At 53.8% G+C, this 25491-nt stretch overlaps 1 protein-coding gene across 1 annotated transcript; it reads right to left on the reverse strand.

Moving 5' to 3' along the window:
* Positions 1-14: 14 nt before the first annotated feature.
* On the reverse strand, positions 15-25441 carry EWSR1 (EWS RNA binding protein 1). Its single transcript, XM_032705543.1, is given in 20 exon segments — positions 15-380; positions 805-1001; positions 1004-1080; positions 1486-1583; positions 1883-2046; positions 2048-2061; positions 2144-2266; positions 2359-2488; positions 2813-2931; positions 3765-3797; positions 4487-4524; positions 7280-7460; positions 8065-8279; positions 8960-9127; positions 11582-11748; positions 11750-11769; positions 18355-18478; positions 22115-22166; positions 22390-22426; positions 25360-25441. Coding segments are annotated over 20 exon segments (2064 nt in total). The 5' UTR covers positions 25427-25441; the 3' UTR covers positions 15-340.
* Positions 25442-25491: the final 50 nt, after the last annotated feature.

The following is a 25491-nucleotide window of genomic DNA, read 5'->3' on the forward strand; positions in this document are numbered from 1 at the left end:
AAGGCCGGCAATGGTGCGGTTACAAACAGCGGGAATTTTATTTAAAAAAACAACCGTCACAACCGTTCACAGCGTTACAGGCGGAGGGGAGGGGGAGGGGGGGGAAAGGGCGCGTTAACAACCGGTTTTATTTTGGGGAGGGGAAGAAAGAACTCGTCACGCTACCGCTGAACTTGGTTTTAATGTTTCTCCACAAACGGTGAAAAATACTAAAGTACAGACAAGGAGGACTCATAATGTTGTGGCCAACATTATAAATATGGAATTATAAATTTAAAAGATTTTTTTTTCTGGTTTAAAAAATAAATCTGGTAGTAAATGAGGCTCTGGGGGGGCGGCGTTAGTAGGGCCGGTCTCTGCGATCCTGGCGGTGCTCGCCCCTGTGGCACGGAGGGGGAGGGCACGGGTCAGTCCTGGGGTCCAGGAGCCCTCCCGGGCTGGGGGGGGGCTCCTCAACTCCACCCACTCACCCCGACACCCATTTACCCACCCCACTACCCACTTGCCCACCTACCCACTCACCCCCCACCCCTTCACTCCCAAACCTGCTCATCCTGCCACCTACTCCCCCCACCCATCCACTCACTCCCACACCCACTTGCCCCCCAACCTGCTCATCCCCCACCCATTAACCCCCCTACCCACTTGTCCTCCCACCTATTAGCCCCCTCCTCATTTGTCCCACCACCCACCCAGCCCTCATCACCCCCTCCCAGGGGTCCCAGTGTCACCCACACCCTTTCCCACATCAGGGTCTCCCCCTCCCCATGTCCCCCATCCCTCTGCCCCCCCCTCCATCCATACTTGTCCATCTTTCCCGGCCCTCCACGCCGTCCTCTGCCTCCTCCTCCCATCTGCTCCATGAGGGGTCCGGGGGGTCCCCCGGGGCCTCCTCCTCCTCCTCCTCTCCGGCCTCCTCCTCCGTAGCCTCCTCGGTCCATCCCGCGGCCTCCTCGGAACCCGCCTCTGTCTCCGCCGCGGCCGCCTCGGAACATCCCCCCCCGGGGCCCCCTCGGTCCATGAGGCCCCCGCCGCGCCCACCGCGCATCCCCCCGGGGCCGCCCCGGCCGCGCTCACCACCTGGGGGGAGGAGAGGACCCTCAGAGTGACCCCCGGGCAGCACATCCCGCTCCCGCTGTGCCCTGCCCATGATCCCGGGACAGCCAGCCTCTGCCGTGAGCAGCAGAAGGCCCAGGACGAGGCCGGGAACCCTGAGGGGATTCAGGGAGCGCAGCGTCCACCCCTCACCCAGCTCCTCCTGAACCAGGGGAGCTACAGCTCGTTAGGGCCCTAACGAGGTGGGCGCAGCCCCCCAGGAAGGGCCCCCAGATCCCAGAGGAACTGTGATCCCAGCCTCCATGTCACGGCTCAGGAGCAGTGAAGGCCTGGCAGCTCCAGGGGCTGGCCCAGCTAATCCCCGAGGAGCCCAAGGCCAGGCCTGGGGTTGTCCCACTGGGAAGTGAAGCCATGAGCCCCTGCACGTACCTGGAGGGGGGAAGGGGGGCGGGAGGAACCCCTCGGGTTTGGGCGCCTTGCACTGGTTACACTCTGTTCTCCAGGCGAAGTTCTGGTTTCCACAGCCCCTGGGTACAAACACCAGTCAGCCCAGAGCAGGATGACATTCCTGCTGGGAGAACGCCAGGAGGCACCACGAGCAGGAGAGCACAGGCAGAGCAGGACCTGGGGCTCATCTCCTGGCCAGGCTCCCCCTGTGGGGTGGGGTCCAGCTGCCTGTTCACCCACAGCCCCCACGGTGACCCCATCCCTCCCTCCCTGACCCAGGTGGGAGGAAGGAGCTTCCTGGGAAGGCCCAGCAAGAGACTTTGGGAAAGGCCTCCTGGTCCTGTCAGTCCCTGGGACAAAGGGGACCCGGGGTACTCACGGGTTGGGGCACTGCCAGTCTCCGGCGCGGTGCTGGACGCTCCCTCCGGAGGGGTTTCCCCGGGACCCCCGTGGGCCTCTCGAGGAGAAGCCACCCCTGTCTCCACCTCTTCCACCCATCCTACCCATTGGGGCCGCTGGGGCCACTGGGCCCCCTGGGCCACCAAGGACCCCCCGGACCTGTGGAAGGAGCCCCGTTAGTGCCAGAGCCACGGGTGGGGGGGGGGGACAGGGAGCAGCTCCGGGGGGTCCCAGCCAGTACCTCCTCGGAGAGGGGGGGGCATTCCCCGCTGCTCCCGGGGTGGCATCCCGCCCCTCAGGCTGTTCATGGGGCCCTTCTTCCGTGCCAGGGTCACCTTCAGCTTGCTGCCCTGGAAATCCTTCCCTAGGAGGGACACAAGGACAGGACATCAGTGCACACCTGCACCCTGGTGCTTCCTACAGGGAATTCCATCCCCAACCCCCTCCCGCACTCACCATCAAACCATTCCACGGCTGTTTTGGCAGTAGATGGGTCATCGTAGGACACGGTGGCGTCACCTTTGGGCTTGCCAGTCTCTTTGTCGATGTACAGGTTTATCATGGGCTGCCCCGTCCTCTTGTTCATCTAAGGGACAGTGGGATGTCACCTGGAGTCCCCTCTCCCAGCAGGGATTTACTCCCTGTTCTGCTTTCCGGACAAGCAAGGCTCCTTCTGAGGACTCCGGGGCAGAAGAAAGGGCCCCCTGGGCCTACCACGGGTGACAGGGACTGCCCAGACACCCCAGAAATGAAGGAACGGGCCCAAAACAGCACTCCCAGGCCCAACAGGCCTCTCCCAGAGACCTGATGGGCTGGGAGGGTGTGAGCAGGGAGGAGGAGGAGGAGGAGGAGGAGGAGGAGGAGGGTGGTCCCTCTGCCCTGCCATCAGGGGTCACAGGTGTCCCCTCACCTTGACAACACCGCACTGTTTGAAGAAATCTGCCAGATCCTCCAGGGTCACATTATCGTTGAGTCCCTGCACATACACTGCAGTGCTGTCCGAGTCCTCCTCTGGCTCCATGGGGGGGCCTAGGAGACAATTCCCAGGGTCAGTGCAGGGAGAGGAAGGGCAGGGATACCCCAGGGCCGAGTTCTTTCCATCCCGTCATTCCCAGCTGTGGTTCTGCTCCCAGTGAGCAACAGGAAACCCTGGACCCCGAGGGAGGTGACTGAACCCCCCCCATGTCCTGCCAGACAGACCCCAGAGCCACCCCTGAGGGAAGAACCCCCCGGTTATATCAGGACACATCCCAGGGGAGGGATCAGGAAGACCTTGGTGCCCTCTGGGCTCCCACACACGGACATCCCACCCCCCTTTTCCGATGCTGGAAGCTGACACATAACTTCCAGACACGCCTGTAGGACAGGAAGGGACAACCCATAAGGCCACAGGCTGCTGTGGCACGGGAGGAGGCTCCTGCAGAATCCCTGGAAAAGCTCCAGAGCAGCCCCCAACTCAGGGCTCCTGCAGAATCCCTGGAAAAGCTCCAGAGCAGCCCCCAACCTGGGGTTACTGCAGAATCCCTGGAAAAGCTCCAGAGCACCCCCAACTCAGGGCTACTGCTGAATCCCTGGAAAAGCTCCAGAGCACCCCCAACTCAGGGCTACTGCTGAATCCCTGGAAAAGCTCCAGAGCAGCCCCAAACCCCCCTAAATTCCTGTGGAGAAGGGCGGGTGTCTCACAACCACGTGTGGTTTTCCACAGTCCAGCTGTCTGGATGAGATGGGAATCAGGCAACGCCGGGAAGAGCCAGGAAGAGCCCGTGGCCAGCGGGGCTCCACCTGCCGTGGGCTGACACCTGCGGCGCTCCCGAGGACACAAGGATTCCCAAGCTCAGGAGGGGGATTTTGACGGGAATTACCTAAATCCAGGTCGGGTCCTTCCTCCATGTGTCCTGCCAGGCGGGAGAGAAGCACAGGGAGCGGTGTTAGTGCGGGCCCTGGGGCTGGAGAACCGACACACACAACACTAGCTACGGAGGGGGAACCTCCAACTGACCTGCGCCGCCCCAACAGCAGCACTGCACCTTACTGGGCCATCAGGTGGCTACTTTTAGCACTTCTTTCAAAACCAACAACCACTGTTACATTGTTGTTTTGTTTTGTTTTTTCTTTTTCTTTTTTTTTTTTTTAGCACTTTTTCAAACCGTTAACCACTAGCACGCCGATTTTTTTTTTTTTTTTAGCAGCTCTCAAACCATTAACCATTAACGCTGAGTTAAAAAAAAAAAACCAAAAATAAATAAACGTTACGCCAAGCCAATCGGGTCTTTTTTTTTTTTAAGTTCGCTAATATAAGTTACTTAATATAAAAGAAAAAAAGATTTATTACATCCAAACCATTTCTTTTCCCCAAAATTACAGGAGTGGTTGCTCAACAACTCTTCCACTGCGTCCTGTGACACCGCATTACCCTTAGGCATCGCCGGCAGTACCCATTACAGTCTTGTTGCATATGTCATTTTTAAAACCACTTAAAACGAATAAAAAAATTACGCTTCGTTCTAAAAAACTGTCTGCAAATGCTTTTTTTTTTTTTTTTTTTTTTTTTTAACACTATCCATTGTAATGCTCAAAAACTTACCACCAGGCTTATTGAAGCCACCTCGCTCTCCAGCGCTGCTGGGGGGATAAACGAAGAAATGAAGGCCTTTCCCTTTACAAAGCCAGCACCGCTCTGAGCCTCTGCGGCTCACAGGGGAGAAGGGCACTGGCTAAACATCTCCAAACATCTCTCTGTCTCTGTCTCATCTCGGCACTAGGCCTTTCTTCAGAAGGGCAGCTCGCTCAAATTCTCTTTACAATATAAAGCAACCTGGCGCAGGGTTTGAGGCGCCGCTTGGCCGGCGGCGCCCTGGCGTTACTCAGGTATCGTCGGTGCAATACTTGGCAAAGAAAGGGGGTTCGTGGCACAAATCCAGGGAGGGGGGAGCGTTTTCGTGTGCGTTTCAGAGAATTTGGGGGCTGTTTCGGTGGCCGACTCCCTCCCCTCGGTGTGTCCACGGAGGTGCACCCTCAGCCTGTGGCCCGCGGGTCCCTGACAGTTAACAGTGCAAAAGGAGACCACCCCAAACGCGAGACCCTACGACACAGAGTTCAGCTGACGGCGCCCCTGCAACCCTCAAAAGAAAGCCATACATTTCCAGGTCACGAGTGAATTTAACAACTCTCTGGAGGGAGAACTTACAGAGTGCAGAGCGGGGGCTCCGAGGCCTGGGGTGCAGCTTTGTGGACACACTCCCGTGGCTTTTTTGGGGCACGTGCCAATGCGAACGGGGCCGCAGCTTTCACCAAAAGCTTCGGCCGAGGCTTTCACAGCTGAAAGCGCTTTTGGAGCGTGGCGGTTAAGTAGGAAAATGCCACCTGGAAAAGGATTTGGGTTGTTTCTTGCTCTCTTTGGTTTTGGTTTGGTTTTGGTTTTTTTGGGGGGGGGGTGAGACGAGCTGTTTGGAAGGAGCCGAGCGGAGGAGGGAGAGCACCGTGAATTTTCTAGCAAGTATTGCACCGCTAATACTTGGGAAAAAAAGAAGTCAATACAGAATTTCGAGCTGTTGCATGCAGCTTGCCTCCTCTCGTTAAAAGTACACACCATTTACGTAACGTCTCTCTTTTTTAACATAACTTTTTTTTTTTTTTTTACACTTTTTCTTTTTTTTTTTTCTATTGTTTTAACGTTACACAATTCTAAAGTAGTAGTAGTAGTATACCCTCCTCTGGTTTTATTACCAAACAACAAGTATGCAGTTACCAAAAGTTACAGAAGGATTCCGTTTATACAATCAATACATTGGGTTAAAAATATTCTATTGTATATTTTTCCTCTCCATATGGACACCGTGTCTAGTCCCACTTTTCATTATGCTGCCGGCTGAGTACTGAGTACGGGTACTTTTTAAGTATTGAGGTGTATACAAGGCTCTCACTTTGTAACCTGTAGCATATAAATGCGACAAAGCATGTTAAAAAGTTTTCCATTGTCATCAAATATCAAATCATCGAGGCAATGAGAAAGGGCACGTTAATAACATCGAGCTCCTTACCTGCTGGAGACACTGAAATCCATCACCACAGCACTCTAAGGTGGGCCGAGTTCCCCTACCTGCCCTGGGCGTCCCCTGAAGGCCACCTGTGCTATGGACAGCACCAACTCTACGTCCATAAGGCTGGGGGGGAACCCTTTGTAAGGGTCTGGCCAGCTGGGAATTCACTAGGGATGCGAATTTGAGCTGGGATCGAGGTGTGAAAATCAGAGACAAGGTGACAAATCTTTGGCGGGAGAAAAGCTCTGAAGGGGCTAGAAATTTGAAGATGTGATGATAGACGTTTCAGGTGTCTACATCTACTTTACAATTGTTAAGAGATAAAAGCCACGGGGGTGAAATCTTTATGCAGATCCGCGGGACTCTGTTCCGCGCGAGCCAATTCCGAGCTGGATGTTCCCACACAAAGCAGCCCTTGTTTGCACGCCTTTCTCGGGTTCCTCTGATAAAGATTTCATGCCACGTCAATTTGCTGCGACAGAGCTATGCAGGGTGGGGCCTCCCACTGCCAAACTGGGCCGTGCCGCACGGGAACAAGTCGCCTGCGGAGAGCAGCTGCCACGAGGGCCACCCCGCCAGCACCAGGGCGGGCACAGCGTGTCCCGTGCCACACCTGGGGACACTCTGCATGGCTCTGAGCAGCAGGTGAGGGGATGGAACACACACAAAGCTACGAATTCCCTCTCTGAGGAGCCTCTGGGGATGGTTTTCCTCCCTCACCTCTACCAGAACAACCTGTACGGACGGGGTGGGGGGCACAGCTGAAGGCACAGGCGAACCAAAGCGGGTCGTGCCATCGGTTCCAACGGCCACACTGATCCGGAGCACCGGAATGCTCCGAGGGGGAGCTGGCCTGGGAGCCAAACCTCTGCCCTCTGCCCTGGGGGTCCTCCTCCACGCTCCAAGTGTCTCAGGCTCTGCTGAGGAGGTTCCTGCCCTGCACACCCCTGACCTGCCCAAATCCGCCCTGCTGAGGCGCAGGGAGGGACCCCTGGACCCCCTGGGAGGTTTGTGTGTGTTCCACCCACAGTTACTGTTAAACCCCACGGAGGTTCCACCTCGGGGCGACCACGAAGGGAGCTGAAAGTGCCAAGGTCAGCAACACCCCCAATTTACCCCTCCCAGGAGCCCAACCATCCGCAGGACAAACCAAACACATCCTGCTCCCTGTCTCCCCTCGGGATAGAACGCTTCCATGGATTACAAGCAATGCCATAACAGAGATGTTCTCCATGGAAGCGCCGTTGGGAAGGACAACCTTTCAGTCCCTTCTTTTCCGTTTCGAATCCTATGGGTAAACCAGGATTAGGTAAAAGGAGAAAAAGCTTTGCTCTTACCCCATTCCACCGCGTCCTCCTCCCCGCCCACCTCTGCTCATGCCTCCTCGATCATATCCCCCTCGTCCCCTGCCCCGGCTATCGGGGCCGCTCAGATTCCGGCTCTCTCCTGGGCCGGAGAAGCCTCCGGATTCCTGCCCGTACATGTTCATGCTGCTGGGATGGTCCTGGCGGAACGAGCCTGGGGAAGGGGGGGACAGACACACGTCAGGGACATGCAGCCCTTCCAGCTGCCCTCAGCCCCAAGGGCAGCACCACAGGGGTTCAGGTTGGAGAAGCCTCCTGAGATCGTCAAACCCAACTGTTCCCCCTCCACTGACCCACAACCCCGAAGGACACATCCACATGGATTTAACTCCCCCCAGGGATGGGGACTCTACCCCTGCCCTGGGCAGCTGTGCCAGGCCTGATCACCCCTTCCTTGAAGGAATTTTCCCAAATATCCAATCTAAACCTCCCCTGGCACAGTTTGAGGCCGTTTCCTCTCATCCCACCCCTTGTTCCCTGGGAGCAGAGCCCGACCCACCTCTGGCTCCCCCCTCTTGTCAGGGAGTTGTAGAAAGCCAGAAAATCCCCCCTGAGCCTCCTTTTCTCCAGGCTGAGCCCCCCCAGCTCCTCACCCACCTCCTCATCTCAAACACTTCGTGCTCTGTATTTCCAGGGGATTATCCCAACCTGCCACTGCTGCAGCAAGAAAGGACAAACCCCAGGGACAACCCTTCAACACAGCTCCGAGTTCCAGCCCCAGAACAACCCCGGGGCTGCCCCTGAGGGCTCCCACTCACTCTGCTGGCCGTAGCTGCTGCTCTGCTGGCTGTACTGGCTGGGGGCCTGGCTGTAGGATGCGCTGGGAGGGGGGTAGCTGGTGGGAGGGGGTTGCTGCCCGTAGCTGCTCTGCTGCCCATAACTGCTCTGCTGGCCGTAGGAGCTCTGCTGCCCGTAGCTGCTCTGCTGGGAGTAAGTGCTCTGGTCGTAACTGCTTGGCTGTGTGGAGGAATAGCTGGAAGAGAAAAGCACGGGAAAGGCGGGAATGACGAGGCAATTCCCCGGCAGGGTGCGTGAGGCTGGAAGGCGACGCGGTCACGAGCCACGTGTAGGGTTGTAAATCATTTTAAAGGCTGAAGTCACCCTATGGAGGTCGGGCTGGAGGGTTGTAAAAGCAACATCCATGTGAGCAGTCCTAGCTTAGTCATACCTTTAGGAAAAGGCACGAGTGACAGGGCAAAACTCAGTGGCAGCAGAGCTAACAGGCTCCCCTCCTGAATTATTTTTGGCTGCTGGATAATAAAAGTTCCCCTCAGGCAGCTCAGGCTTTGAGGATTTCCAAATGTACCTTTTAGGAGTCACACCAAAGACAGCTGAGGGGAGAGGGGAGCTCCTGGCCCAGCTGTGTGTGCAAGGAGGCAGCAAAAGGTCACTGCGACACACCCCAGGAAAATTCCTGACAATTCTCAATTCTGACAATTAAAAAACGTAGGAAATCCCTTAAAACATTTGTCACCATTTTCAGCTGTGCACACAGAGACACTTCCACACTCAACCTCGCCTCGGCTTCCTCCTCACAACAAGAGGCACAGCTCCTCCTCCCAGGACACCAGAACACCTTTTCCATGCCTTTTGATTCAAACCCCTCAGGAAAAGGCCTTTCCCCGAGCGTTCCCGAGCCTGTGGAAGGGTTACCTGGTCGGGGGGTAGGAGGGAGGAGCGGTGACGGGCTGCATGGGGTAGCTGGCAGGCACCTGGGGGTAGCTGTAGTTGCTCTGCCCGTAGCCCAGGCTGGGCTGGCTGTAGCCTGTCGTGCTGGACTGGGGCTGGCTGGTCTCTGCTGGTTTGCTGCCATCCTGGGGTCTGGGGACAAAGATGGAACAATGTCAGTGCCCAGCTCCACACCTGGAAGCAGCAAAGGGCTCAGATCCCCCCGTTTTTTGGGGTAGAGCTACAGGCTGGCTCTGATGGGTGGCAGCTGCTCTGGCAGCAGTATATAAAATAATATACAATAATATATAATACTACATTATAAACATGATTTTGGCACTCAGTGACTGGGTATTTGCACACCCCAGGAAAGGCCCAGGCAGTGCCCTGAACAGAGAGTACAGAGCACCATGGACTGTGTCCATCCCAAAGCCCAGGCAGTCAGAGCTCAGACTTGGCTCCGGGGCTGAGGGGAGGGTGTGGAATGCCAGGAAGGCAGTTGGCAGCACTGCCCTGTGCTCCAGCTGGTTCTGCACAGCCCTGGGAAAGCAGGAGCTGAGAGCAGCCAGCAAGGCAGGCCCTGAAATGCCCCATTGTTTGGGTGAGAACTCAGCTCACGCAGACATTGCCTCATGTACCTTATCCCGTGGAAGGGAAAGGACACTGGGGTTGGACTGGGTGACCTTTAAAGGTCCCTTCCAACCCACACCACGCTGTGATTCTGTGTGCAGGATTAACTCCCAAGGCCTGAAATTAGAGAAACCTTTGCATGTGATTCCCAAGGCCCCTTCTGTGTGTCTCACAGCTTAACAGCCATGTGGATGTGGCACTTGGGGACAGGGTCACTGGTGGCCTTGGCAGTGCTGGGGGAATGGCCAGACTTTATTTCAGAGGGCTTTTGCAACCTAAATGATTCCATGAGTCTGTAATTTCTGAGTGTTTCTCAGAGTGAAGCTACTTTTGCTGTAAAAGCTGGGAAAAAATTTTTTACAATGTCAGGATTCACCCCGAGAATTCCCATCCCTTTGAAGCGTGACCTGCCAGAGCTGTGCCAGGCTCTGCCTTTCCTCACCACAGTGCTTGCTACAAACACCAGCTAAGTGACTACATCAGCTTTTCCTCACTAGTCAACAGGTTCCCATTAATTTTTCACATCCTCTGAGCAAACAATTCCAACAAAATACCTGACAGGCAGCGCTCAGATGGGAGAGGTTTAAAAGGGAAACAGTTTGCAGCGTGAGCATCCCCCCAGCATCCTGCCTGACCCCAGGACTCTGCAGTGTGAGCTGAGAGCCTGATTTGTGTGTGTGGTTGTTCCCTCATCCCCCAGGAACGGCTCTGACTCACAGAGCTGGAGCTCAGCCCTCCCACGCCGCTCCCCTGGCAGCGGGAACGGCGCTCGGGGAGACGGACAGGGAGCAGGAGCTGCAGGGGGGAACTGGGGGTGAGCACAGCACGAGGAGGAGGAGGAGGAGGAGGAGGAGAAAGAGCAGGAGGAAGAGGAGGAGGAGGAAGAGGAGGAAGCAAAACTCCAGTGAAACAGGCAGGGAGGAGGTGCCACCAAAGCAGTGAGTGCAGCTGGGATGAAGAGAAGGGAGAAGAGGGGAAGGAGGAGGAAAAAGAGGATGAGAAGGAGGAGGAGGAGGAAGAAGAGGAGGAAGAGGAGGAGGAGGAAGAAGAGGAGGAGGAAGAGGAGGAGGAAGAGTAGTATTAGAAGGAAGAGTGGGAGGAGGAGGAAGAGCAGGAAGAGGAGTAGGAGAAGGAAGAAGAGGATGAGGAGTAGTAGGAGGAGGAAGAGTGGGAGGAGGAGGAAGAGTGGGAGGAGGAGGAAGAGGAGGATGAGGAGTAGGAGGAGGAGGAAGAGTGAGAGGAGGAGGAAGAGGAAGAGAAGAAGGAGGAGGAAGAGGATGAGGAGGAAGAAGAGGAAGAACAGGAGGATGAGGAGGAAGAGGAGGAAAAGAAAGAGAAGAAAAAGGAGGAAGAGAAGGAAGAAGAGGAGGAGGAAGGCCATACCTGGCAGGGGTGGAACAGGGCCAGATAAGAGGTAGGGAGGAGGTGCAGCTGGGGGTAATCGGAGGAGGAGGAGGAAGAGGCAGAGGAGGAAGAGGAAGAGGATGAGGAAGAGGAGGAGAATGAGGAGCAGGAGAATGAGGAGGAGGATGGGGAGAAGAAGGAAGAGGAAGAGGAGGAGAAGGATGATGAGGATGGGGAGGAAGAAGATGAGGAGGAGGAGGAGGATGGGGAAGAGGAGGAGGATGATGATGGGGAAGAGGAGAAGGATGAGGAGCAGGAGGATGAGGAGAAGAAGGAAGAGGAGGAAGAGCATGAGGAGGGGGAGGAGAAGGAAGAGGAAGAGGAGGAGGAGGATGATGAGGCTGAGGAGGATGAGGCTGGGGAGCAGAAGGAAGAGGATGAGGAGAAGGAGGATGATGAGGCTGGGGAGGAGAAGGAGAAGGAAGAGGAGGATGAGGAGGCTGAGGCTGGGGAGGAGAAGGATGAGGAGGCTGATGCTGGGGAGGAGCAGGAAGAGGAGGATGAGGAGGCTGATGCCGGGGAGGAGCAGGAAGAGGAGGATGAGGAGGCTGATGCCGGGGAGGAAGGCCGTACCTGGCGGGCGCGGCGGGGGCCGGCTGCTGCCCGTAGGCCGGGTACGCGGGCTGGGTGCCGTAGGCGGCGGGGGCGGCGTAGGACGTCGGGGTGGTGGTGGCCGTGGCCGTGCTGGTGTCGTAGGCGGCGCTGCCGTAGCCCTGCACGGGCTGGGGGTACGCGGGGGGGCGCGCTCGGGGCGCTGTAACCTGCAACAAACACCCCTGGGGCACTCCGGGCACACGGGAGAGGGAGGCGGGCAAGGAAACCAGGGAGACCAACCACCCCCCACCTTGGGGGGGTCAGGTTTGGTCCCATCTTTGGGCCAAATTCCGAAGCACATGGATTCAAGGGGGCAGAAGTGCCCCCAAGGCTCTGGAAGCAAAGCTCAGGGGGCACCCAGAGCTCCCCCACACCCACCCGGGGCTCTTGGGCTCCACTCTGGGGACAAGTTTGGGCTGTGGCACAAACCCACACCCTCCAAGGCCACGGGCTGGGCTCTCCAAAGTGGTTTATCCCTGATTTTGTTCCCCAACACAATGAAATCCAAGAGCTCCACAGGAGCCGCAGCAACGCTGCTCTCCTGAGGCTCCAGCCCTGGCTCGGGAAGGTGGCACAGCCCAGCCAGTCTGTCCCAGGCAGCTCCCAAAGTCTGCTCTCCCAGGGGAACAAGAGGCTCCTGAACCCAAAATACAGCAGCAAACATGTCATGGGGCTTCCCAAGGAGGCAGCTGCTTCCAGAGGGTTCCCAGAACAGCCTCGATCCCCAACGAGCCATCGCTGGTGGAGGAAGAAAACTCGTTTCTTCTGCTCCTTTTGTCACCTGTTTTGGGTCAATTCCTCCATCCTTGGAGGCTGAGATGCTGCTGAGCAGAGTATTCCATGGAATCATGGAATGGTTTGGGTTGGAAGGACCTTAAAGCTCATCCCATTCCACCTCCTGCCATGGGCAGGGACACCTTCCACCAGCCCAGGTTGCTCCAAGCCCTGTCCAACCTTGGCCTTGGACACTTCCAGGGATCCAGGGGCAGCCACAGCTTCTCTGGGCAACCTGTGCCAGGGCCTCCCCACCCTCACAGCCAGGAATTCCTTCCCAATCTGCCATCTAAATCTCTTTTAGTTTGGAGCCATTCCCCCTTGTCCTGTCTCTCCAGGCCCTTGTCCCACGTCCCTTTCCAGCTCTCCTGTAAGACCCAAATATTTTGGACTTTGGCACTTCTGCCACTGGTTTCTCAGGGCACAGACACGGTTTTACCACCTCAGAGAACCCGAAAATCACCAATTAACCCACACCAGCCCCTCACTTTCCTCACAGAACCCCCTTACCCTGAGAAGCCTCAGCCCACACCCCAGCATCCCAAAACCCCACCGCCAGGAACTTTCTGGAAGCAGCATCCAGAGGAGGATTTTTTACAGTGAGAGCACAGGCAGGGCAGGCTGAGGCCTGCAGCATCTCCTCAACAAAGGTAGGAAAACAACCCCCCCCCTCCTCAGCTCCAAAGTAAAAGAAATCCAATTGATTTAACAAGTCCAGTCCCATCCTTTCAGCTTTTCCGAAAAATAACAGCACTAGGCTGACCTGGGAAGCCTCTCAGAGGCACTGCTGAAGCCTGATTTTAAATCAGTAATGCTGGCAACAAAAGAAAAGCACTTTCCATTTGCTTGCACGTAAGAGAAAAGGTCAAAAGAGACACATCAGGCGGCTCCTGATGTTTTCTGTGCCTTCCCTTTTCTTAGAATTTCAGTTTGGTTCAGGCAAAAAAAGCTCCAGAGCTTTAGGATTTCGTTCTGAACGGTCTGACAGGAATCTCCAAGGTCCCCAAAACAGCTCCTGTATAATTTAGTGACCATTTGGCTTGTCACAAATTGCTAAGAACCTTCCAAGCGAGTTTTCAAATTAAGGAGAAGAGACTTAAGATGGAAAAAAAAATAGCAATTGAAAATATTGTTAGAAAACCTGACTGACTAAAAATATAAACCAAGGAGCAGCCAAGCTGGTCTCAGGGCTTATTCCTGGGGACCAGTGAAAATAACAGCTTCTCCGTCACTTCCTGGTTTTAATAAACATGGGACACACTTTCCCTTGAGGCAAATTGTGCTGCAGCTTTTTATTTCAATCCCCTAATTTGCAACCCAAACACACTCCCAGCAGCAGAACACGCTGTGCCCTCCCTCAGCACCGGGGCACTCCCACCAAACCACGGCCCTTCCCGGGGCTCAGCAAAGAGGAAGAGGGTGAGAGGAGGAAGTTTGTGCAGCAGATTTATTAAAAAACCCAAAAAATCCATTTTTCTGGTGTCCCTTTAGGATCCTAAAGAAGACACAAGGCTGTGAACTGCCCATTCCTGTCTCCTCCTGCCCCAAACCCTTCCCCATCCCAGGGTTCCCAACCTGGGAATGCAAACTGAACTCCCACCTGGCAATAACTTGAGTGAATCACTAGAAAATCAGTTTTTATGGTCATTATTCCTCTTTTCTGTTCTCTGAAAGGCCAAGTCCTGAGTGTTGCTCAGGAGGGTGAACGGGGTGATGCCCAACAGGATGAGTTTTAGAGCCTCACACGAATTTAAACAGCCCAAACACTTCCATGTGAGCCACCACAGCAATTCCATAGGGAGCGCTGACACCAGAAGTTAAATAAATCCTTACTGTCACTGGCCAAAGCCTGACTACATCCCAAAAAAAGCCTGTTCTTTGCCTAAGTACAGCCTGCAGTGTGTGCTGCAGCCACAGCCCTGCCCTGGGCTGTTCCTGTTGGATTTGGAGCCACAGGATGGTCCTCCCACAGCTGGACCCCCTTTCCCAGTGCTGGATCCCCTTTCCCAGTGCTGGATCCTCTTTCCTAGTGCTGGGTCCCCTCTCCCAGTGCTGAACCTCCTTTCCCAGTGCTGAACCTCCTTTCCCAGTGCTGGATCCCCTTTCCCAGTGCTGGATCCTCTTTCCTAGTGCTGGGTCCCCTCTCCCAGTGCTGGATCCCCTTTCCCAGTGCTGAACCTCCTTTCCCAGTGCTGGATCCCCTTTCCCAGTGCTGGATCCCCTTTCCCAGTGCTGGATCCCCTTTGCTAGTGCTGGATCCCCTTTCCCAGTGCTGGATTCCCTTTCCCAGTGCTGTTCCTGGGAGCACAAGCTTTGCCAACACCTGGCTCTGCACAGGCAAAACAGGATAAAAGGGGGGGGATAAAAAACTCTGGAATTTTCAAGCTTCAGCTCTAGATGGAGCATTTCCCTCATGGCAGCGTGTGCTGAGCAGGAAGGGTTTGCTCCAAAGACAAGGCAGGGATTTCCCACCCCCCTGGGCTAAATTTCCACCCCAAAAGCTGAGTTTAGGCAATGTGGGAACCCTCAGGAGCTGTGGGTTTGAGGGGGAAGTTTGTATTCCATCACTTCTCTTCCCTCCCCTCCTGGCTGAGTCAGCTGCTGGAGGACAAGGGAACAGAAGAACTGCTTAAGGTGTTCAAATTTCCCTCAAAAGGAGCCAGACAAACCCCTTCCTGAAGTCCAGGAATTCTCCAGGTGGAGGGGAAGCTTGCAGGGTTTGATCCTCAGAGACCATCAGCTGAAAAGTCTGGGTTCAGAGAGATTTCTGCTCTCCAGAGGGATTTATTCTGACAGAGAGCTGACTCCTGTTTGGTCTGTGTATCCTGGAGGGGCTGGAGCAGGGATGCAGACCCTCTCTCCACTCTATTTTGGGATGACAGGTTATTATGACAGTTCTGAGCTCATCTGAAATTCTAAATCCATCAGAAATTTAAATATACAGCCCCCTAAATCTCCCAGGTAAAGGGAAGGGGGGGGCTGGCTGGTTTTAGAGAGCAATTCCCACTTCCAGGAGATCCACACCTGGACATTTCAATGCTCTTTATTTACTCCTGTAATTCATGCTCATATATTAATGAGCAAACCATGACCACGGGTCTGATGGTGCCCAGTGATCCCTAATCCAGCTGCTCCCAAACCCTTTTTTCTCTGGAACAAAGTAACTGGGTGGCTCCGGGGCAACTTTTCCTACAGCTCCAGGGAGGGAAGGAGGGTGGTGATTCTCTCCTGGGGTGTCCCAGGAGTCGGTGGAAGGTGGGATGTTGGAGTGCTGGGAAAAAAAGGTCCAGCTGAGGCACCACCTCTGCCATTCCCAGAGCCCTGGGAAGGTGTATCCACACAAAACTTGGATTTCCTTAACCACCCAAACCCCAGGCTGTCCAGCCAACAAAAAAAGGCACTTGGCTTTAAGGAATTGCAGACATCTCTGCTCCAAAAAAAAAAAAAAAAAAAGGGATGCTCAGGAAAAACAGCTCGGGATTGAAGCCCAGGAACCACACGTCCCTGAGGACACGTGGATGTCTGGCCCTGGCAGCACCCTGGGATTTATGGAGCGTGAAAGGCAGGGGGAGAGAGAGAGAGAGAGAGAGAGAGAGAGAGAGAGAGGCTGAAGGCTCCTCAAGGAGAGGCAGGTGGAGGAAGGATAAATCCAGCCTGGCTCTGTGCCCGGAGAGCAACATCAACAATCCTGCCCAGGTACTTGAAGGTCTGATCTTCTGCTTGACCACTTCCTGAGCTGGGTTGTTTGGTTTGGGGTTTTTTGTTTTGTTTTGTTTTTTTAATGGATGAAAAGAAAATGAAGCTTTTTGCCTAAATAAAAAGCTTAATTTTATTATTATTCCTCCAGCAAATCTCCTCTTAAGGGAGAAGGAAAAAATACAAACAGCAGCCGTTTCCTGTGACCCCTCGGGGACTGGAATCTGTAGGAAGCACTGAGGGACATAAATATTTCTAAGAGAGGAGTTTTGGAAGTTCACAAAACCTCCCTGCTGCCAAGTTTTGTCTGGATACTCTTAATTGAAAGGAAGAAGACCCACAGATAACCCACACTGACACCGGCTCTCACACAGAGGAATTTTCCTGATCTGTGTAAAAAGATGTTAAATATTTAAATTTTAACTGGAGAGGGTATTTGCTCTTCATCTTTTCTTCAGGAAGAATTCCTAAGTGGTTTCTGTAGCCAGACATCCCACTGTGTGTCCTGGTATTCCCTTGCCTTGGGAAGGATTTAATTCCCACTGATATTGGGAATGTCTATAATGTCTCTCCTACAAACCCAAAAAACACTGGGAAGGAAATCTGCTTTCTAAGTCCCCCAAATATTCAGCCCAAATATACATTAAATAAACACGAATTAAATGATGTCTCAATAGTTTTAAGCATCAGACGCTCCTCTGGAGGAAATTCCAGCTCCAGGAGCACATGTTGGGATAGTTTATAGCCCGTCAGGGAACAGTGTCTGCACTGGAAACCCCAAAGCAACACGGAATGTGCAAAGCTGGGGGTCAGGATGCTGCTTATCCGTTAGGAAACGCTGGGATAACGGGGCTGGAGTCACCCAGAATGTCCTGGCACGGCTGTCACTGCTCAGGATCGTATCCATGGGGAGATTCTGGGCATGAGGAGATGCCAAGTTGCTCCTGTGGGAGCTCTGGCACTCAAGGGACACCTCAAGGGCTCCCAGCCCGGGCTCAGCCAGGATGAGGCAGCGTTTCCCACGCCAGAGTGAGCAGGATCAAAGCTGGACCGGCCCCTTCTACTGCAGGAAGCACACAGGGAGAGGGAACAGGATGAGAACAGGCACATGGCACTGCCACTGGATTGCCAGGGAAGGGAAGTGCTGAGGATGGGGGTTGTGGAGAGCAGCTGAGGACACTGCTCCCTGGGAGCCCAGCACATCCTGAGCCCCCAGACCCTTCCCTAAAAACTGGACTGCTCCATCTATCCATGTTTATATGGGGCTGCCCCAGCCATGGAAGTGTCCAAGGCCAGGCTGGACGGGGCTTGGAGTGACCTGGGACAGTGGAAGGTGTCCCTGCCCACGGCAGGGGGTGGACTAGTTAATGTTTAAGGTCCCTTCCAACCCAAACCATTCCAGGAAGGACAATGACCTGCTGGAATGAGTCCAGAGGAGGCCACAGAGATATTTCAAGGGCTGGAGCACTTCTCCTGTGAGGAAAGGCTGAGCTGGGATTGTTCACCTGGAGAAGAGAAGGCTCTGGGGAGACTTTAGAGCCCCTTCCAGGGCCTGAAGGGGCTCCAGGAGAGCTGGAGAGGGACTGGGAACAAGGGATGGAGGGACAGGACACGGGGAATGGTTTCCCACTGCCAGAGGGGAAGGAATTCTTGGCTGTGAGGGTGGTGGAGCCCTGGCACAGGTTGTTCAGAGAAGCTGTGGCTGCCCCATCCCTGGAAGTGTCCAAGGCCAGGTTGGATAAACTTGAAGCAACGTGGGCTAGTGGAAGGTGTCCCTGCCCATGGACTGGATAAGTTTTAAGTCTCTCCCAACCCAAACCATTCCATGACGGACACAGACCCACTCGAGTGAGTCCAGAGGAGGCCACGGAGATGCTCCAAGGGCTGGAGCACTTCTCCTATGAGGGAAGGCTGAGAGAGTTGGGATTGTTGTGCCTGGAGAAGGCTCTGGGAAGACTTTAGTGCCCCTTCGAGGGCCTAAAGGAGCTCCAGAAGAGCTGGAGAGGGACAAGGAGTGACAAGACAAGGGGGAACGGCTTCCCACTGCCAGAGGGCAGGGTTAGATGGGATACTGGGAAGAAATCCTTCCCTGGGAGGGCAGTGAGGCCCTGGCACAGGTTACCCAGAGAAGCTGTGGCTGCCTCATCCCTGGAAGCACTCGAGGCCAAGCTGAATAAACTTGAAGCCACCTGGGCTAGGGGAAGGTGTCCCTGCCCACGGGATGATCCCTATGGTCCCTCCCCACCCCTGCCACGTCCCCGTGCCCGCCCAGGGGCTCTCACCAGTGGGGGGCTGCCCGTAGGACGTGGCGTAGGCCGTCTGTCCGTAGGTGGCCGTGCTCTGGGGCTGGGTGTAGCTGACGTCCGCGGGCTGCCCGTAGGTCCCGTAGCTCTGCTGCCCGTACGTCTGCTCCGGAGGGGACACAAAGCCAAATCCATGAATCCAGTGGGAGCACCAGAGACCCACGGGAGCCAAGACAACCAGGAGCCAAGCGGGGCAGGTTTAGGCGCAGTGGGGAATTCCGGCCCGGCTCCGCGGTGAGGTTACAAAGCGGGATTTATCCCTGTGGGATTGAGGGAAGGGAGGCTCTGCCCCCCTCACCACACACACCCCTGCCCTGGGCAAAGCAAACTTGGAAGCTCCCAGCTCTTCCCGACTGCCTGGGCACCGCCAGGGATCCTCCCGGGGTTATCCTGGCAGGTGGGAGTGGGGCACCAAGGAAAACGAGGCACCGTTAGTGTTTGCTGGAGGAAACCTGCTGAAGGGTTTAATTAAGACATTCTTCATGCCCAGCAGGTGTTTCCTTGCAAAGGAAGAGCTGGTGTGGGCATGGAAGGACGGGATCTGCAGGAATTATCCACTCCCATCCTGGTGTCCCTGCATCCAGCGGTGCCACTCCCGTCCCGGTGCCCCGGCATCCGCGAGGGATCAGCTCTGAACTCATCCCTTCCCGGGGGTTATTTTCCAATCTAACTCCCCAGGGACTGATGGAAGGACAGGGCCCAGCCCTGCAGTGCCACCAGCTGTCCCGTGCCATGCCCTGCCAGCTCCCGCTCCGGGCACCGGCCTCCTGCCAACCTCCTGCCCGAGCTCTGCCCCCAGAGCGACACGGGCACGGGTTAAACCTCCACATTCCCACGGGATTTAGGCCTCTGGGAGCCTGGAGCTGAAACCTTTCGGGGTGTTCAGCCTCCCTGAGCTGGCATGAAACGGGAGCAGCAGAGCCTTGACCCGCAGGGACACGGCACTGCCCCTGGCACTGCCCCTGGCACTGCCCCTGGAACGGCAGCACGGGAGGCAGGAACGCTGCAAACGAGCCCAGAGCTGAGCTCAGCTCGTTAGGGGGTTAATTAGCTGGTTAGGGGGTTAATTAGCTGGGTTTAGCTGTTTAACTACCTGGTTTTAGGTGTTTAACTAGCTGGTTTTAGGTGAGTTTAGCTGATTCTAGGTGTGTAATTAGTTGGGTTTAGGCAAGTTTAGCTGGTTAGGTGTTTAATTAGCTGCTTTTAGGTGCTAATTTAGCTGCTTTTAGGTGCTAATTTAGCTGCTTTTAGGTGAGTTTAGCTGGTTAGGTGTTTAATTAGCTGCTTTTAGGTGCTAATTTAGCTGCTTTTAGGTGCTAATTTAGCTGCTTTTAGGTGAGTTTAGCTGGTTAGGTGTTTAATTAGCTGCTTTTAGGTGCTAATTTAGCTGCTTTTAGGTGTGTAATTAGCTGGTTTTAGGGGAGTTTAGCTGGTTAGGTGTTTAATTAACTGCTTTTAGATGGTAATTTAGCTGCTTTTAGGTGTGCAATTAGCCGGGTTTGGGTGAGTTTAGCTGATTCTAGGTGTTTAATTAGCTGCTTTTAGGTGTGTAATTAGCTGGTTAGGTGTTTAATTAGCTGGTTTTAGGTGTGTAATTAGCTGGTTAGGTGTTTAATTAGCTGGTTTTAGGTGTGTAATTAGCTGGTTAGGTGTTTAATTAGCTGGTTTTAGGTGTGTAATTAGCTGGTTAGGTGTTTAATTAGCTGGTTTTAGGTGAGTTTAGCTGATTTCAGGTATTTAATTAGCTGGTTAGGTGTTTAAGTAGCTGGTTAGGTATTTAATTAGCTGCTTTTAGGTGTTATTTTAGCTGCTTTTAGGTGTGTAATTAGCTCGGTTTAGGTCAGTGCAGCTGGTTAGGTGCTTAATTAGTTGCTTTTAGGTGTTTAATTAGGTGGCTAGGTGTTTAATGAGCTGGTTAGGTGTTTAATTAGCCAGGTTTAGGTGAGTTTAGCTTGTTAGGTGTTTAGTGAGCTGGTTTTAAGTGAGTTGAGCTGATTTTAGGTGTTTAATTAGCTGCTTTTAGGTGTTTAATTAGCTGGGTTTAGGCAATTTAGCTGGTTAGGTGTTTAATTAGCTGGTTAGGTGTTTAACTGGTTTTAGGTGTTTAATTAGCTGAGTTTAGGTGAGTGTAGCTGGTTAGGTGTTTAATTAGCTGGGGTTAGGTGTTTAATTAGCTGTTTTTAGGTGTTTCATTAGCTGGTTCCAGGTGAATTCAGCTGGTTTAGGTGAGTTCAGTTGGTTTAGGTGTTTAATTGGCTGGTGTTAGATGTTTAATTAGCTGGTTGGGTGTTTAATTAGTTGGCTTCGGGTGAGTTTAGCTGGTTAGGTGCTTAATTAGTTGCTTTTAGTTGACTTTGGCTGATTAGGTGTTTAACTAACTGGTTTTAGGTGTTCAATTAGCTAGTTTAGGTGAATTTAGCTGGTTAGATGTTTCATTAGCTGGTTAGGTGTTTACCTAACTGGTTTTAGGTATTTAATTATCTGGTTGGGTGTTTAATTAGCTGGTTTAAGTGAGTTCAGCTGGTTAGGTTTTTAACTGGTTGGTTTTAGGTGTTTAATTAGTTGGTGTTAGGTATTTAATAATCTGGGTAGGTGTTTAATTAGCTGCTTTTAGGTGTTTAATTATCTGGTTTAAGGCGTTTAATTAGCTGGTTCAGGTGAGTTTAGCTGGTTAGGTGTTTAATTAGCTAGGTTTAGGTGTTTAATTAGCTGGTTAGGTGTTTAATGAGCATGTTAGATATTTAATTATCCGGCTAGGTGTTTAGTTAGCTGGTTAGGTCTTTAGTTAGCTGGTTAGGTGTTTAATTAGCATGTTAGGTATTTAATTATGTGGTTAGGTGTTTAATTAGCTGGTTAGGTGTTTAACTGGTTTTAGGTGTTTAATTAGCTGGTGTTAGGTATTTAATTATCTGGTTAGGTGTTTAATTAGCTGGTTTAGGAGAGTTCAGCTGGTTAGGTGTTTAACTAGCTGGTTTTAGGTGTTGAACTAGCTGGTTTTAGGTGTTCAAACAGCTGGTTTTAGCTGTTCCAGCCTCCCCCCGAGGATGTTTTGAGGCCTGCTGTTCCTGCCCTTCCCTCTCACCTCCAGCTGGCAGCAGCTCCTCCAACAAGTGTCTCCAGGCACTTATTTCACACCAAAGTCACCCTCACCTTTCTCTCAGCTGCCCCAAATGCCCAGCCTGGCCCTGCCTCCCTCCTCTGGAGGGCAAAACTGACCCTACGGCGACTGTTCGAGGACAAAGATTTACCTTTGGGAACATAGCTGGAGTTTGGAGACAAATGTGGTTGTAGTAACTTGCATTCTAAAGGTTAAAAATAAGCATTAAGTTAAATCTCTTCAAGATCACCGTGATTTTTATCAGTCCAGCCAACTGAGAGAGGATGAACAGTGAGCACAACAGAAAATCAACTCCCTCCTCTCCTCTGGCCAATTCTGCACCTTCCCAAAAGGCAAATCCCCCCCCCTTTTTTTTTTTCCCCCCAGGTTTTTCTCTCCTACACCTCTGATTAAAACAGCCACCAAGTGAAAATTTGGCTTTTATGGGGACCAGGACTGGATAAATTAACACAAAAAGGGGGATTGGGGAGGTTATATTTCCACTTAAAGCAGTTTAGGCTGCCACAAAACGACTTTTTGACCCCGGATTTCGACGGAGCTTCCCCTGCTTGGGAGAGCCCCGTGGGTTTTCCTGGAAAACAGGTGATTCAGGAGCAATCCCACCCCATTCCCGTGGTTTACCTGGGTGGTCTGTGCATATCCTTGAGCTGGCTGAGGTGCATAGGCGCTGTAGCTGTGGAATGAATGTAAAGATGTTTTATAATCTCGCCCTAAGTCTGCATCACAAAACAATTTTTCCCCGCAGCCAAATGGGTTCTGCTGGAATTCTAAAGGATCTAAAAGCTCCAGGGAAAGCCTGAGGGTTTATAAACATACCTGAGTAAAGCCTAAAGCACAGTTATCACTTATTTTTTTTTATGGCATCGTTTTGAAAAGAGGGAGGAGAAGCTACTTACCCCTGCTGAGCTGCAGCTTGGCTGTAGGTACTGTAATCTGCAAGAAAAGGGGAAAAAAGGTCGATAAAGGCTTAATAAAATTAAAAGTGGAAGAGCACAGCAGCTGGAATTGCCTGCTGGAATTCCAGCTTCCCCAAGGTGGAAGGGAAATGCCCTTTTTCAGGCCTTTTTTTGGAGGGGAAACAAAACCTCTCTTCCCCTCATTGTTGCTGCTGTTTGATCTCAAATGACCCCAATTTAACTGGCACCTTGGATGGATCCCAAGGGAGGGTGGGATTGGGGTTTGGAACAAAGGGAAAATGGGGATTTGAGGCTTCTGAGGCTTCCAACCCCCCCCCAGCCTGGTTTGGAAGGGCCAGGAGGGAAGTTTTGGGGCTGCAGAAACCACCACGTTCCCCCTCCCCCTTTCAAGGACCCAACTAAAGGGCTGGGAAGTTGCATCCCTTGTGTCCTGGCAGGGTGGGATTTGGGAAGCTGGGAGTGATTCCTGCCCCAAATTCCCAATCCACGTCAACACCCTGATTTAGAGGAGAAGTAAAATCCTGGAAATCCAAGCACAAAGCCTGGGCTGAACTTGGTTTGCTGGCAGGGATGGCAAATGAATCCACAGGGCAATTAGGAGGCTAAATTTGGGATGATTGCAGCTCCCACTTCCCTCAAAGGCACCAATTCCAGCTGCCAACCTCTGGAGCGAGGGAGGAATCCATCATTCCAACCAGGCAGATCCCAGCTCTCCCAGGATCACAGAATTCCTGAGCTCAGGGATGAGCCCAGACCTCACTGGGCTCTGCTGCTCAGCCCGAGGCAGGAGCTGGATTTGGTGCAGCATTCCCAGATTTCCACCCCCGTGTGGGAAAAGATTCCAGTGTTCCCATCACCATCACACCTCTGGGGATGCTGATCCCAGTTTATCCCAGGATCATGGACTACTCTGAGTTGGGAAGGACCCTCACAGCTCATCCAGTCCAAGTCCTGCCCCTGCTCAGGAATTCCAGGAAGGACCTGAAGGGCTCTAAAGCCGTTATCCTGCTGTTCCCAAGGCGATGGAGCCCCGGGAATCACTCGGAAAACACCCTCTCCACACACCACAACCTCCCGTGGGCTCATCCCTGCTGAAACTTTCCTCCCAAGCCTCTCCATGCGCTCCCAGCTTTTCCTCCTGCTCCCTTCCCTGCTGGCAGAGTTGATCCCTGCCTGGTGATCCCAGCAGGAATTCCTGGCAGTTACTAATTCCTTTGACCTTGCCCAGCACATCAGGAGCTGCCCCAAACACCTCCCAGGACACAGAGACCCCAGCCTGTTCTCCCAAGGCTTCCCTGAGCCCAGGATTCACAGCACAACTTCAACTCCTCCGGCACAATTCCCACTTCCCTCACGAGTTGAAACATTTTCCATGTTAAATTCAGTTGTTTTGGGCTTTTTTATTGATTCGGTTTTTGTGACTCTGCTAATCCTGAGTGTTAATTAATACCTGATCCCCTCACCCAGTTTCCCTCTCCCACTCCATCCCGCCCCGCTCCTCTTTTCCCTGTCTCCAAAACCTCCAAAATTCCTCATTAAATTCCCATTTTTCAGCCCCCTTTTGGCCTCCAGCTCCACACAGAGGTATCAATTAACCCCTTCAAAAACCCCCCTCCTCAAAGTCCCACCCAAACCCAACATCTCCCCCTTGGCAGGACTTAATTCCAGGTGTGGAATTTGGGATCCCTCTCTTTTAATTCGCCCGGACTGAGATGAAAGGTAAAACATTAATAAAAAAAATAACATTATGGTTCATTTAGTTAAACCCATCTCCCGGCTTTTATTTCCTGGGGGAAATTAATCTTCATCCTTTAATTTCACCAGGCTCAGGAGCACAACAGCAGCCCAAAATAGCAGCTCCCAAGTGGAACAATTCCATGAATTAAGGGAAAAGACAGCTGTGGGTTTAACCCCCATTTTGACAATTCCATTGCTAAATATTTCTTTACTTATTTAAAATATTTTTAAGCTCTCCAAGGTGCTATTAATGATATTCCCTCACATTCCATGGCCTGGGATGTTTTCCTTCATGGAAAAATGGGAAATCCTCTTTATGGGACATCAGAGCTTGGGCTTTAAGGCACTTTAAAGGTGACGTTGCCACAGTTGGGGAGTCTCAGTTTTGAACTGTTTGTATCCACTTGGAGCTCTCGTGGAACAACGTGTTTCCTCCTGTGGTGGTTCCCTGGTTTATTCCAATCAATTTGGAGCCACGGAGATGATGGAAAACATCCCTTTCCTATGGGGAATAGCTGGGAGAGCTGGGGGGGTTCACCTGGAGCAAAGAAGGCTCCAGGGAGAGCTGAGAGCCCCTTGCAGGGCCTAAAGGGGCTCCAGGAGAGCTGGAGAGGGACTGGGGACAAGGGATGGAGGGACAGGACACAGGGAATGGCTTCCCACTGCCAGAGGGCAGGGAGAGATGGGATACTGGGAGGGTGATGAGGCCCTGGAATGGATTTCCCAGAGGATGCCCCATCCCTGGAGATGCCCAAGGCCAGGCTGGATAAACCTGCAGCACCCCGGGCTAGCGGAAGGTGTCGGTGCCCGCGGCAGGGGCGGGATGAGACGATTCCCAAGGTCCCCTCCCACCCGACCCATTCCCTGCTTCCACGTTCCCGGCAGGGCCGAGGCGCGGGGGGACCTCCGGCTCGCCGCACAGCTCCGGGAACCCCTCGGGGGCCGGTGCGCGGCGGGGCCGCCACTCAAACACCCCGCACTGAGGGGAACCCCCGCGGCCGCGCGACCCCTCCCGGTGAGGCCCCTGCGGGGGGGACACGGGGCGGGACGGGCCCCGCACGGCCCGACCCCCGCGGCCGCCGGGGGCGCGGCTCCACGAGCGGGCGGCGGGGCCCCCGCGGGGCGTCCCCGGCAGTGCCGTGCCCGCGGCGGCCGTGCCCGCGGTCCCGCCCCGCTCCCCCGGCCCGGCCCGGCCCGCCCGGCCCCGCTCACCCGTCGACGCCATTTTGTCGCCTTCCTCCTCCGCGCTGCCCGCCCGGCCCCGCCCCGCGCCGCGCATGCGCCGCCCGGCCCCGCCGCGCGCACCACCCCGCCCGTGCAGGCGGGGGGGGACCGGCGGGGAGG

This window comes from Chiroxiphia lanceolata, chromosome 18 (genome assembly GCF_009829145.1).
Source record: "Chiroxiphia lanceolata isolate bChiLan1 chromosome 18, bChiLan1.pri, whole genome shotgun sequence".
NCBI classification, from domain to species: Eukaryota; Metazoa; Chordata; class Aves; order Passeriformes; family Pipridae; genus Chiroxiphia; species Chiroxiphia lanceolata.